At 34.2% G+C, this 15,493-nt stretch overlaps 1 protein-coding gene across 2 annotated transcripts in view; it reads left to right on the forward strand.

Moving 5' to 3' along the window:
- LOC117106809 overlaps window positions 1–14,207 on the forward strand; it is a 24,635-nt gene extending 10,428 nt beyond the window's left edge. The window contains exons 1-15 of one of the 2 annotated variants that reach the window (XM_033248271.1): window positions 2,651–2,783; window positions 3,221–3,456; window positions 4,510–4,703; window positions 5,187–5,311; window positions 6,074–6,218; window positions 6,665–6,779; window positions 7,193–7,354; window positions 8,071–8,111; window positions 8,728–8,837; window positions 8,970–9,246; window positions 9,712–9,965; window positions 10,439–10,839; window positions 11,091–11,196; window positions 12,217–12,421; window positions 13,225–14,207. In XM_033248271.1, coding sequence (XP_033104162.1) covers window positions 2,676–2,783; window positions 3,221–3,456; window positions 4,510–4,703; window positions 5,187–5,311; window positions 6,074–6,218; window positions 6,665–6,779; window positions 7,193–7,354; window positions 8,071–8,111; window positions 8,728–8,837; window positions 8,970–9,246; window positions 9,712–9,965; window positions 10,439–10,839; window positions 11,091–11,196; window positions 12,217–12,421; window positions 13,225–13,457 — 2,712 coding nt within the window. In that variant the 5' untranslated portion in view covers window positions 2,651–2,675 and the 3' untranslated portion in view covers window positions 13,458–14,207. Of the gene's footprint in view, window positions 1–2,650; window positions 2,784–3,220; window positions 3,457–4,509; window positions 4,704–5,186; window positions 5,312–6,073; window positions 6,219–6,664; window positions 6,780–7,192; window positions 7,355–8,070; window positions 8,112–8,727; window positions 8,838–8,969; window positions 9,247–9,711; window positions 9,966–10,438; window positions 10,840–11,090; window positions 11,197–12,216; window positions 12,422–13,224 lie in introns of those variants that run through there. The other variant, XM_033248270.1, reaches the window with a different exon arrangement.
- The last annotated feature ends 1,286 nt before the right edge of the window (window positions 14,208–15,493 follow it).

The following is a 15,493-nucleotide window of genomic DNA, read 5'->3' on the forward strand; positions in this document are numbered from 1 at the left end:
CGAATAAATTGTCCGGAATTTGGAATAGGGAGATCCGGTTTTCGGAAAGTATTATTAAAGAAGAATAGGAATGGTTTTGGGAAAGTTTGGTTTAGCGTGAAATTCTGTTTACTGGGCATTCGAAATTCGGAGATTCCATTGTATGCGTTTTTTGTTTTTTGGGGTTTTTTTGTAATTTCATTTTATTCATCATCATCATAATATTAACACTTGTTCGACATTTTATCAATAATTAGTTGTGAATTTGAACATCAGTACGGTACATGGCTAGGCTTTCCAGCTTGATTGGGTGACTTGAAAATACATCCATCACTGCTATAACAGGTCAGCATGGGGTGTCTAGAAAAGTAAGATCTAGAAAGTAAGGCATAAGATTTATCTTACTTTTCTAGATCTAGAAAAGTAAGATAAATCTTATGTCTTACTTTTCTAGAGATACTTGCTGAGATACGACTGTATCCAAAAACACCCCAAAGCAGCTTATGTCGGTGCGAAATACAGCGTGAAACACTTTGCTAGGCTATTCTCGCTCTTAAACGAAAAAGTTGCAAGAAGAATTAAGAAGAAATTACGCTTAAATTTGTGTCTCATGAAATTGGTAACGTATTAGGCCTAAGTAGAAAGGCACGCGGACCGGATATAATGAAAGTTATGTTTATAGTTTATCAATGTATTTATCAACTTTTCATCAACCTAAAGTTGATTAAACTAACAAATAACTTACCAGTTTACATCTTACTTCTAATCCGATGTGAGTGGAGCTGTTTAGCTAAGTGGTTAAGGTGCTTGCCTTCTTATCCTAGGGTCCTCAGTTCAATTCATGTGACATCACGATTTTTTTCTCACTACTCAACTCCACTCCCTAAGCCTCATATAGAGACGTAGCCATAAAGGCCAACTCAGACAGCGTCGGCCGACGCAGCCCGACGCGATTTGTTGTCGCGTCGGGTCTGTGTGAGTTGAACGCAGACGCGATGGTGTGCGTCGGGGGTAGTCACGTAGTAGAATATTAAACATGTTTAATATTTCTCACGACGGCTTAAGACTGTCCCCGACGATAAATCGGGTCGGGCTGCGTCGGCCGACGCTGTCTGAGTTGCCCTTTAAGCATCGTCCATCCAGTGATTGGCGAGTTACTCGCTATGGGTGAAATGAAAAAAAAGATGGTTTACTTAGATTTATGAGATTACTATCAAACATTTTTTACATTTAAAAAATACTTGATTTATTGATCTCATAATTGAATAGGCCTATAGGCAAATTCTGGCAGTTCTAAAGTTTGTATTATAACAACAATTATTGTATTGAATAAAATATCTTAAGGGAAGTCATATCGAATCCTTCATAATGTTTGTTTCCTTTGAATAAAGAATTCATTTTTTAAATGCGTTGTATCAACTAGATAAAAAAAAATTGGCATATTATTACCATATTATGTATGTGATGATGTTCGGAATGATAGTCAATAGAGGACGCTATGCAATCCTTGGTACTAGAGTTCCTATATAGAGAGAGTTGCGGCATGAGACGCTGCTAGGTAGCCATCTTGGTGCTTTGCATGCATGAGTGACCACAAAGCCTATGCTACAGTGTGGCGATTGCAAAAATAATAAACAATTGAAAAAAATAAATAAAATATTAATAAGAAAATTTTATGTCATTTGATAGTAAATATCTGTTAATCAACATGTGTTTGAAATTTATAACAAAATTCCAAAAGAAATTGATTCTCAATATGCTGTTATTAATTATTATATTACACGCAGTTTTTGCTTAACCAAAATTTCATAGCGCCTTAGCTAGGCGTACAACATCGCGTTTGCTCGGCTCATAAAATAGTAGGCGACAGGGCCTAGGCCTTTTCACTGGACAACTTACGAATTCGTATAGTAAATGGGTGTTTGTGGCACGCCTCAGCTAGGGTCCCAGTCCGATGGTATCTCCAAAATAACTAGTAGTACATAATAAGAGAAATCCGTAAGCCATACGGTTACTGAAAATGTACTACACTACTTTTTAATAGCCTGCTAGGCCTATTGTCCTACCCTACCTACGTAGTACTGCAGAGGCCTATTTTAATACACTATTTAGATAGGCTCTTTTTTCCCCCATCTTGTGGCAGAGGTCGAAACATTTTTTTCATTTCTTAAAACTTATATAGTGGTGTAGAATAGTCTTTTAAGAACATTTCCAGAAAAAAAAATAATGTGATACGATTCTTCGTTACGGATTTTTAAGTAACATGAGTTCAATAATTTTGCCCCAAAGCTTATCTTATTTCTGTTGGCTACGCACCACTGACTTGATCAATGGGGCGCCAAGATGGCATATAGAGGGGGGGGGGGAGTAGCCACGTGACCTGAACCGCTCATGTCGCAACTCTATCTATATAGGAACTCTACTTGGTACCATTCACACCGTGCCCACACTGTGTCCACACTGTTGCTGTAAAATTATTTTGTGTACACACAGTGCAAACCCCATCAATTCTGTTCTTGTCAACTCTGTGTCACGAATAAGTGAACAGTCTTTCACCCTGCTGTAGGTAACATTTATAGGGATAGTCGATAGGGATTTAAGTGCACGCCCGTCGATAATAATTGAATTAGATCCATGTGAATAAAGAATATCCAGCTTTCACTAATGTTTTGTTTAACTGTTTTGTACTTAAGATAATGTTGTACTACTGTTTACTTATAACTGCATCATTACTTTGCTGCACGCATTCTACTCACTATCGTGGTGGAATACTTGGTTGGAGACCTGCTGAAGACAGCAACAAGGTATGCGCTTATAAGCCAAGCAATTGGCCCTACAAAAATACAACTTCACTTTTTGAATATAAGAATCAGGAAAATTTGGCTCAAAAATGTTCTTATTTTGTTCTTATTTTACACACTTTTCAAACATACAAAATTATTATTGTAGGCCTACAGCAGTATATTATTGTACACAGTCACAGCTACTGTAAATAAGGTACAGATGAGTTTTGTTGTTAAAAACATCATTTAACATTTAACCTTAGCCTCAATTAGTTCCTAATTTGTTCTTAATTTTTAAGCACTTTCAGCCTCAGTGTTCTTATAAAAAGTGTTCTTATAAAAGAAAGAATATTAAGTGCAGTTGGCCTATACTATAATAGTCCTATATTATATTCCTCTTACATACTTTACCAGCCTTCGACAAATAACTATGTTCTTGAAATATTTTTACAAAAAAGGTGGTGATTTTCTGGCAAGTGGCATGGCGTCGCAGCTATGATGATCTGACTACATATTGCAGTAGCCGTGGGGAGGTGAAGAATGGAGAAGGTGAGCTGAGCTGCCAGCAGTGCAACCCGAGTCTAATTTACTCCCCGGTTGAGTTTGAGTGTACCGACTACAATGAAATATATGATTGGAGCTCTGGAGTAGGATCGCTCGAGTATACATATCCAATAGATAAGTTCACACTTGTGTGAGTATATTGCTATAGTTTATTACTTTATTGTCCCGATATCCATTAAACTGTTTACAACAGTAATAAATAAATTATTTGGAATTATATAGTTATCATTATGATCATTATTCTTATTTTATTATTTTTATTTTATTCAGTTCGAAACCAACAGCGATAAAAACCGTCACAGGTTGAATCAAACCGTAATAAAATATATGTAAACAATAATGTTAAAAGTGGAAAAACACTTACATAGACTTAACAATTTTACTTTCAAAAACATTTAAACAATCATGAAAGAGATCGAAATCACAAGTAACAAGCAGATTATTAATTTCGTTGGGTATCATCATTGCATTTAAAAGAAACTGTACAAAATAGGCCAATTATAAGGCATGACCTCTGACCTAAAACATATTATTCCGCCTGTACAGATAGGAGTGAGGCGCCTGGCTAACATAATATCAATTAAATCTTATTTATTTAATGACTTATTATATTATTATTATTATTATTATTATTATTATTATTATTATTATTATTATTATTATTATTATTATTATTGTTGTTGTTATTATTGTTATTATTAATATTATTGTTATTATTAATAGCATTATCATTATCATAATTATAATAATAATAAATTATTATTATTATTGTTATTATTATTGTTATTAGTATTATTATTATTAATTGTGCTTTTATAGCGCATACTTCTAAAGCCTCTATGAGCTATCCAGAAAAAAAAAGAGAAAAATGAAAAGCAGAGGAATAAAAAGACAGTTTGAAGTCATCAAGAAAAAGATGGAAAAAGAAGAAAACTTATCAAAATGTTGGTGAAAGAGGAATGTCTTGAGGCGGGAAGTTTATTTCAGAGATCTGGAGCAGAGCATTCAAACCACCTGAAGCCAGATTGTTTGTGTAATTGTTATTCTTTGTAAATAAACCAGTACAGTATTTGTTTACCTTTAACAATTAATTTTATTTATTTATAAAATTTGCAGACGCGATAACATATAGTTTCAGACATAGATTCATCTAATGAAATCAATAATATGGCTACATTTATAGATATTCGCCGGGCGCCGAGTTCAGCTATTGGGTACCACTGCAAAATTATGGCCCAACAACTTATTGGAAAATGGTATCCACTGTTGACATGTCTGTGAGATCAGATATAGGGCGACCAAACTCATTGCCCGTAACATCAATGATACCTGTCATCAAGGTACAGGACGGATGTACTAGCACCATAAATATTCCAGGTAGGTTTTTAGGAGAGCGATCCAAATGGAAAGTGATAAAATAAAAGGTTATCCAACTGCAACGTGTCATTACTGATGAATCTGGGTACAATCTAGAGATACCAACATTAAATTACTTTTTAAATGAACAAATTATGATATAGTAATCTTTGAAGACACAGTAGAATTAGAGAGTCGATTCAAAGCATTCAGTTATGGCAATATCTTGGAGTGTGCTGTGGCAAGTCACTTGCCTTTCAAACCAAGGGTCAACAAAGTTTTTAATTGCCGCAGAAACACTTTCACTGATATAATCATTATATATAATTATTATTATAGTTATAATTATTATTATTATTATTATTATTATTATTATTATTATTATTATTATTATTATTACTATTATTATTATTATTATTATTATTATTATTAGTAGTAGTATTAGTATTATTAATATCATTATTATTAATATTAATATTTATTTTTATTGTGTTTTTCTTTTAGCTAGTGACCCGGACGGTGATGTTGTCCGATGTCGTTGGGCAGACGACAACCAGAATGAGTGTCCACAAGCAATAAACGGTAATCAAGTATGTGGTCCTCTTTCACCTAATAGTTATCTAAATCAGGTGAGAACATTTGTAGAGGTCAGTGAGTGGCTTCTCATATTTTTTTTTTTATTAATTTCTACATTAGATAAAAATAATATTATGTAATTCTTGTACAGAGTATCATGTCAAAGCTGTAATGAGCTTCACCTTAATTTCTGGAAGTTCACAGTTTCCATCCTAAGAGTTGCCCTATTATGTTGCAGATAGTTAATCAGAATATTTACAAATAAACCTAAAACGGCTCTTTCGTATAATTTTCGATAAAAATAAACAAGATAGATTAAGTCCCATAATCAAAGACACAAGCAATTTACCAGAAGAAAAATCGAACTTCTGACCAAATCACAACCAACGTACGGACCACATTCTCAAACATCTTGTATTGGGCTTTTGGTAACTCACGCCTTGTGTGTAGATTTACTTTTGTAAAACTTTATTTATAGAGGGTAACCCTTCCAGCTGTATCCGAAGGCCAGTTGATGTTCAGGGGCCCTCTTTAAAATTTAAATAAAATATATATAGGCCTATACAATTGAATTCAAACGTAGGCCTATAAAATTCTACACCAACAAGACAGAAATAATAAAGCATTTATATATATAAAAAAAAAAAAAAAAAAAAAAAAAAAAATAATAATAATAATAATAATAATAATAATAATAATAATAATAATAATAATAATTTAATATATCAATAACAATATTTATAAAATGTACTAATCAATTACACAAAAATAATAAATACCGGTACATCACATCTGGTGACAATTTTATTTTCCAGGACACTTGTCAAATCACGTTTAATGCAACAGGTAATCCGGGATGGTACGCTGTATTCGTCATCATCGAAGACTTCAAGACCAGCACTTCTATTGAGCCCATTAGTAAAATATCACTCCAATTTCTCATCAATGTTTTCCCACTTAGTAAGTGAAGTTAATACGAAAATAGTTTTGTCATAAATAATTATCATAATATTCTAATTGTGTAACACAATGTTTCTATAGGGAAAAAGTAGGGATCAACGTAGGAAAAACTAATAATTTCGTTTTAAGGATATGCCTTTTAGCAGCATAATAGCTTTATTTTTAACAAGCCATTTGTAATTTCTTATATTCGTATGTATGTTAATTTTGAGAAAATTAGAAACGGAAAGAAACTTCAAGATAACCGTGGTAATGCTCTCACCTTACAACCCATGTATTTTGGGTAGACATCCTGAGAATACCAGTTTGGTATTTACTCTGATGAATAAGAATTTCTATCAGGCTCTAATCTTCAACAAGATTCTTGACTTCATTCTGATACAATTCACATATTGTTGAATAAAAATTATTTGTTTTAATTAATCATAATCTTGCGTATTTTACAGACGACATATGCAGGAAGCCTACAATAATAGCGCCTGTAGGATCGTGTGAGATTCTCAGGCCAAATCAATTCTGGCAAATGTCTATACGAGCAAGAACAGGGAGGCCATCTATTGAGTTAGTTCATCACATTGTTTAATATTAATATTATTATTGACATTTCATTAGTATTAACGTTAATAATGATAATTACAGACCGCTCTTTGCAAGATAAGTTACAAAGTGCTATGTTGTGTGTGTAATTCACAATAATAAAATAAAAACCGGGTTATTATTAAGCCTATTATTATTATTATTCGTTTGTGCTGGATTTTGGGTGGAAATTTTACTGAAAACTGAGGCTGTGGGGAATAGGCCCGATCTCCTTCTATAAAGTCGATGTGCATTGCTGGGTTTACCATACGATTTTGGAAGGACGTTATAAAGGATATGATGATAATGTACTAAATTGCGGTAAAAATGCATATGATGTTATCTCCGATAAATTATTATAATATATATAATTTGAAAATTCACTTCGATGTTTATAGAATTACGCAGATTTCAACATCAACGCCACCCAATGTTGATAAGTCGTTCCTGGCTCGGTATCCAGGTAGTGACACCGACTACAATGTTACACTGTCATGGACACCAACCATGAGTGAACTTGGACAACATTTCGTCTGCTTCTTTGCCACCGATGAAGATGGGTTAGTATCGGTATATATTCTGTCTCTTATACACATCTGTAGTAGTAGTAGTAGTAGCAGCAGTAGCAGTAGCAGTAGCAGCAGCAGCAGCAGTAGTAGTTATTGAAGAGTGGGTTTGCATGTATGCTCCAAGTAAACAATGAAAAAACGGTGTACAATCATTGAAAGTTGACTTGCGGAACACACATTTATTAAGCTATAACAAAATCAAACGGATATTTCGATAGCTCCTGCTATCTTCATCAACGTTAAAGTGCTTTAACGTTGATGTGTATATATATATAGTACGTATATATATATATGTGTGTATATATATGTATATATATATATGTATATATATGTGTATATATAGTACATATATATATGTGTGTATATATGTATATATATATGTATATGTATATGTATATGTATTTGTATATATATGTATATGTATATATATATGTATAATTATGTATATATGTATATATATGAATATATATATGTATATCTATATATATATATAATCATATATATATATATATATATATATATATATATATTCTACTACTTTTGTAAAGAAAATGCAGCTGATTATATTTTATTGGTTCATGTGCATAATAAAACCCATAGGCTAATGTTTACATTTACGCTGTATTTCCGTTATGATTACCGGTAGTGAGGCCGCTCTAATTCTAAACTAAAAATTTACGCTTTGTATTGAACATTATCTCTTTCAGAGTATCAACTGATCAGCAATGCGTTACACTGGTTGTTACTAGTAAGTAAGCTTTAATGAAGGTCTGAGGACGTAGTGCGATTACTCTTCATTTAAGTATCTCAAGCCAGCATATCTCAGTCAACTAAATAAGTTGGTGGTAGCCACCGTGGATATCCATTGTCAACCTTTCCCGTTTCAATTCCATTGTCTACCCTCTTTGGGTTTCAGCCAAAGGTCTGAAGTAATAAGTACTGCCACTAACCTGTCATTTTGTACTTTATTGTTTTGTCTGTTTCAATGAACAAGGATGCGTCGAATGTTTTCTGTATATGTTGAATTTATGATATATAATAATATATAAAAAAAATAATGTAAATACGCACACTCATCCGGAAGAATTAAGCAGTTGGTCTCATGTGGAAAATTTTCTATATGCACTTTAAAAAAACGCAGTACACTCTTCAAAGAAGTAGGGAATTGTCTTTCGGTGTACTGCTCAATCACCACAAAATAGACCCCACTGGAAATAAGTCTTTGCGTTCCTCACACCGAATAAATCCAATTCAGTGAATACATTAAATTTAGGATGAAACGGTACCGGTATCGCATTATGTAGTAGGCCTAGCACAATATTTTAATATTTTGTGATATTGTTTATATTTTGAAATATTTATAGACGAAATAATTCGAAGTCCGCCCTTATTGTTGCCAGAGCAGTCCGTACCCAACCCTCGAACGCCAATCAGTGCCGCTACTGACGAGTTGATCTTGGTTTTTGACAGCGAGGTATACCATTTGTTTTGTTATTATATTATTATATAAAATATGATATTCATATACGGTAAACAGCAGCTGTGCCTGTATCCTATTCCATTAATTAATACAAGTTTCCTCATTTATTCTTTCTTTGAAATTTAGATTCGAAAACCTGAATTATCCAGTTATGTGCGAATTATAAAATTTCGTGCCAACGGTGAAGAGCGGGTTATATCTCGATACGATACGTCACGATCCAATCGTGTGCAATTTCCCGAGTACAACAACACGATGCTAACAATAAATATCACTGGTTTAAACCTACGAAGTGAGCGTACTTATGCCATAGAGGTTGAATCTGGGGTAGTTTTGGGTCGTTACAACGATCCATGTTCAGTTGTAAGGCCTAATGACGGTGGCCGATGGTTCTTCGCCACAGGTACAATTTCTATTCTCAAAAATCATTATAAAGTTTATAGCTTATTACTTGATAAAAAAGAATTACTTATGCGTGTCATACCCAATAAATTTGTCACGCTGTTTGCACCAGTTTCCTTGAACTTCATTGCAGCACTGAACATAATAATTCTATCTTGGATAGCGCTCTTTAAAACATGTTGTTTGATTGATTAATGCTTTTATCCTATTTATTTACAAAGCTTCGCTTCTCTAAAGTCATTTATAGATACCTACAATATTCATCAACGATCTTATTATAACAAAAGTTGGGTTAAAGAAGGGGGTTAGTTATTTTTGTAAACTCACCTATTAAAATTAATTTTAGAGACCCCGAATTTTAATTTTTGACATACACTGATAATCATGATGAGGTCTCTATTGGCCCATGACCTGCAGTATAAATAGGCTTGCATTTATTGATATTGAATATTTTATCATAAATTAGACGAGGCTCCAACAACTCTGGCACCAACCACAACCTTGTTACCTACGACCACCATTGCAACCCCTGCTCCGATTACGGCACCGGTAGCTGAGTGCACTAGCTTCGGACTTCGGGTTTACGTTCCTAGATTCATTGTAGGGAATGTACTGCCTAGACATTTACATTTTAATGACCCGGATTGCAGAGGTTCCTATTCCAACGAAAGTGTAATACTGATGGAATCGAGTTATGACTTGTGTGGAACAATCACAAAGGTATGGCGTAAAGTAACTCCATTGGTCCTAGACCTATACTTTATCCCTCTCGTCCTTTCATCTCTATTTGAGTCTTAAAAATAATGTGTCTGGTACTGAGTCTTGAGTCTTGGTCTTGTACTTTCAAAAAACGTATATAAAACTTGGAATTATTATAAATTTATTGGTATGTAATTTCTGTGACGCTATTAGTTTAGATTAAATATACGGTAACTAAATGGTAGCAGTCATTTTCCCAACTTTTTTTGTAAAAGGTGGCTACGCCTTAAAGTTCTGTGGGTTCTTCTTGCAGAACTTATTGTAGCCTCCTTCCATACAATATATTTGTTTCTACTTGCATTTATTACTGTATATTGTATTACTTTAATTGTATGGAAATAAAAGTATATTTGTGTTTGAGTTTGAAATTGTTTCATACAGTAATAATGAGAAGAATGACAGATCTAATCCAATATTGCGCTTCTTTCATATAGGTAAAATCTAATGGCATCAAATATCGAAATACAATTTTCTCCGAGCCGCTTCCTATCACCAACACAAGTATCACACGTGAGCGGGAAATTCAAATAAATATCGTCTGTGATGTTTATTCAGACGGCATTATTCATGCAGTATTCGACCCTGATACATCTCCTATCATCTTTAACATGCGTGAGACGGCTTCCTTCAACTTTGGGCTGGCTCTATATCATGACGAAAATTTCTTAGTGCCATACACGATGCTGGACTACCCAGTACATGTACTACTCCGTGAGCGACTCTACTTCTCGGCAAAGGCCGCAAATTCAGGCCTACACCTCAGCATCGACAGCTGTAAAGCTACACCGGCGGCTGAGCCTACGGCCGCAGATTATTATTACTTCATTCTCAATGGGTATGTCTTTTAAAATCAAAGTAAAAGGCAAGCTTTCTTGTTACCTACACATAATGGTTAATAATTTTATCTGAATATGGGGATAGACCTGATTATGTTTGGCTTACACCCAAATGACCCTAGTTCCACATGTGTTAATTTCTGTATCAACACTCCATTTGTTATTCTTGTATTAAAATATCTGTTTTACAGCTATTCGAAAGTTGACTGAAAAGGGTAAATACTACTTTTTTATAATCTTTCTCTAAAAGTTGTGTAGAAGACAGCACGGTGGAATTCCACGAATCACCCTCATTGTCCGAAGTTAGGTTTTCGATTGAGTCTTTTGAATTTCATCGTCATGGAATGCTGGACAGGGTAAGTACAACTACAAAAATACTGGCATTATCATTAAGCTATAACTTATTAAACTGTTGGGCGGATCAACATAAAGGCTTAATATATAACCGTATATTATGCTAATATACTGTATACTAATATGAAATAATATTAATAATGTACGTACCGGTATAATTTTAGGTAATACTGATTGCAATAGGTAAAACGTTATGGAATATACAATTGAAAATTCATATAGTGTATATCGTATTAACTATCATTGAATAATTTACATAACTCAATACGTATAAGTATCATCAAATTAATACTGTAGATTATTCTTACATACATGTTAGGAGCACATGCCTCCTTCGTTAGCGTGGAAGTTAATTTTATAATAAAATTACTAAAACGTGAACGAAAATTTGTGGAGTGTTATGTTGAACACACACAAAACGTTATTCTATTTAAACAATGATGTTAGATTCTATTGTTAAAAAACTTATCACATTTTGTTTTTAGTCTCAATCATAAATCAACGCAATGGTCTGACAGTACCTGTTTAAAAACCAGAACCCCCCCCCCCCCCCAAGGTAGTGTTTTACCAAATGAATTTGTGTTAGGCTATTGCGGATAGATTTACCATGATTTTTAATTCGGCTTTTACATGATCTTCCTGTTTGGGACAATAGGCTTATACAGTCTTTGTATTACAAGCTAGGACCGAAGAAATATTTCAATTTGATTAATAAAAAATATCTAAGTGAAAAAACTGCTTTATACAGCTGGGCAATCAGCATTTTTAAAAATTATTATTTGGCGTAGGCTTACACGATTTTGTAAATTACACATTAATTTAACCGTTGGAGCTGTTCTTACTAAAAATGTAATATTTACGGAGATAATATCTGCATTTATGCCTAATAGAAAAAACTTTTCTGGAGGTTGTTTTATAAAATAATGAGCACTACTTAGACATTGAGATTAAATGTAAATGTCTTACAAATTTATTATAACTATTTTTAGATTGTACTATAAACTTATTTCTATATTAATCAGGTTTTCATCAGTTGTGATGTAAACATTTGTTCACAAAACGATATCAACTCGGTTTGTAACCAAGGATGTACCAACACGGTATCTGATGAGGTACAAGCAGACATGGGTGACGCCCGTCGAAAGCGTAGCAGTAGTGCACAACTCAACACCGAAAAGGAACACAGCGAACGAATAGCATTGAGATTTTCGTCGAGCAAAAACAAGAGTGAGTATAATGCGGTCACAAACAAATTCTTTTTCACCAATATTGGATAAGAATAAACAAACGTTAGGCTATGTGTACAGGGGGTTCCGACGAACTTGCTGGAAATTTCCTGACAGGTGGTCTAAGCGGGGGTTCAGAGGTCCCCTAACGGGGGGTTCTTTTTCCCCCTGGAGCCCTGCTAGCGCCGCCCCCGTATGAGAAAAAAATGTTTACTTACCTCTTGTATTTTATTGTTTGTCAAGTACAAAGATTCCATCTACTGTACTTCAATGATGGAAATGTCTTCTTGTCGGTGATATTTCAGAACAAAATTTGGTGTAGGCCTATTATATGATTTTCATCCCTCCAGCAATGTCTCGCATAGCGGGTTTCCAGTATTTATTTGTTTTGGAGATATTTTGCATACTTTTGTCGTAAAAGTTTTTTAAAGATTTTAGCAAAATCCACTGAGTGACCGATATTAGGCCTTAAATTTATACTTTCTTAAATGTAATATTTAACAATATGAAAAAGAAAAAAAGACCACTTTCCTAAATTTTCATATTTATTACAGTACTGAGATATTATGGTGTGGCTTTGTGACAGTCTTCACTAGTTTTTTAGTTGAATTAATTTTACTGTACTTTTATCATAACTTGAGCCCATCTGCTGGTTCGCGAGCTGAGCGGGTGAATTTTAGTAGCTGCTAACTTGCTATCTGAGCGGCTTGCACATTAAGACCACTCGGGCTACCATCGATAATCATAAATATGTTTTTCCACGTCATTTAATTTTACTTAATCATTACTTACTATTCGTTGCAGACACTGACGATAGACGCCCGGATGGATTCTTCGACATAACTGTCCTAGTCGTCAACATTTGCCTACTCGTTATTGTCAGTATAGCCACAGTTGTCGGCATAAAGCTAGCAAGGAAGCTTAATCGTTTCAGTCCAAGGGATGCTGCTGCTAGGGAAAGCAATGAGCATGTGCAGACTATTAGCACAAAATCTGACATGAAATTTGATAATCAAAGCTACGAGATCGACATTTAGAAAGTTAGAATAACTGGTCTCTGTGGAAGGCCTTTGTTGCTTTAAGCTTTAGTTGTATATAAACTTAAGCATTGTAAAGACATTTTGCATACTTTTGTCGTAAAAGTTTTTTAAAGATTTTAGCAAAATCCACTGAGTGACCGGTATTAGGCCTTAAATTTATACTTTCTTAAATGTAATATTTAACAATATGAAAAAGAAAAAAAGACCACTTTCCTAAATTTTCATATTTATTACAGTACTGAGATATTATGGTGTGGCTTTGTGACAGTCTTCAATAGTTTTTTAGTTGAATTAATTTTACTGTACTTTTATTATAACTTGAGCCCATCTGCTGGTTCGCGAGCTGAGCGGGTGAATTTCAGTAGCTGCTAACTTGCTGTCTGAGCGGCTTTGCACATTAAAGACATCGGGTGGTGATTTGTCATTGTAATCCGTTATTACAAAGATCAACATTTAATTCCTTAAATACATTATCTCTAATATCTTTAGGTTATTACAAATGAAGTGAATTGTTCTTAAAGGTTACAGCTGTATAATTTACATATTCCTGAGTTTTGGCTGAAGCACGGTTCTTTATGGCCCTTTAAATCCAAAGAGTTTGATCTAGCTTTGAATTTAATATTCACTTCGGGAATTGTTATAAATAAATAGTGTTCGTGTTCACATTTTTCCAAGTGATATTGTAAAGCAGGGGACAAAACAATTGAGTACGTGATACAAAATTAAATAAATACTACTCGATATCCAGTGGCGTTTGTTGTCCTACATTGATTTACAATAATTGATTAGCCCAGTTGGTTAATACTCTGTATAGTACAGCAACAGGAGATCCAGGTTCGAATCCTAGTTGGGGTGTTTTGTTCTATACTCATAAACTGCCTTCGTTACCATTTTAATATATAGACCTATAATACAGGCCTGTATAACTGTATCTTTAAAAATTCATAAAATAATTGGGAATTAGATCAATTATACTCTAAGCCGTCTTGCGGTAATGCTGTAAATATACATTTTTAACATTAAAGAAAGGAATCTGAGAGGGTGAAAACAATAGGTGCCCCAACTGGGATTCGAACTCAGGACCTTCTGCTGCAGACGCCTTAACCGACAAGGCCATTGACTCTTTATTGAAATTAGAATCCGATAAGGCATCTAATTCTTTCACACTAATGCGCATGCGTATTAGGCAGCATTAGTCCTTGATGCATTGCAAATAATAGAGATAAATAATGATACGCCTAATTCTTATCAGCCGTCGTTTGACGACACGAAAGATATATTCTGTGGGGCTGGGGCTGTAATTGTATGTGGGCCTGAATACGATGTGGCTAAAACATAAGACATTTTAGGAGATTTTTCCTTTGGTTTTGGGCCTATTTTTCCACATTGTAGCCTGTGTTATTCTGACCCTGGCTTTATAAGTAAATACTTATTGTGTAACGTTTTATTCAAAAATTGAATACATTCTTCACAGGAAGAAAAGAGCTAAAACAACCTGATGACAAAGGATCGATTATTATTATTATTATTATTATTTTTTTATTTATTTATTTATTTATTTATTTTTTTTTTTTCAACCCGGTGGCAGGGTAGCAATTAACGCTCTCTCCAAATTTAGAAGAGCCGAAGCGTCAAAGGAGACAAAGTCCCCTACAACCCACTCACATTGTAGTAGGTGTTCGCACTGGAGGTTCTCCGCGGAACCACATAATCTACACCTGCAGTCGCAGTTGAGATGGAAGCATGAACGCTTATAGCACCAAAGCCAGTGGAAGGCTGTGCCTAACCATCTCCCCCATACCTTCCTGTGAGACCCCGTTAGTTCCACTGAAGGGGAACGGCACCGAACAGGAGAGGTAATAGAAGCTAGAGGGGCTCCTTCGCAAAAATGTGCCTTTATCAATGGCCCCGCAGCAAGCCATCCAGAGGCTTCTAGAATATGGATGGATGAGGCGAACTTTGAGATACCCCACCAAAAGTAAATAATGATAGAGATAAAATCTAAAGCGTGTTGTTATAATGCTATATATATA

The sequence above is a fragment of the Anneissia japonica genome, unplaced genomic scaffold, assembly GCF_011630105.1.
Source record: "Anneissia japonica isolate Jap-2015-1 unplaced genomic scaffold, ASM1163010v1 scaffold2471_len1564793_cov202, whole genome shotgun sequence".
NCBI classification, from domain to species: Eukaryota; Metazoa; Echinodermata; class Crinoidea; order Comatulida; family Comatulidae; genus Anneissia; species Anneissia japonica.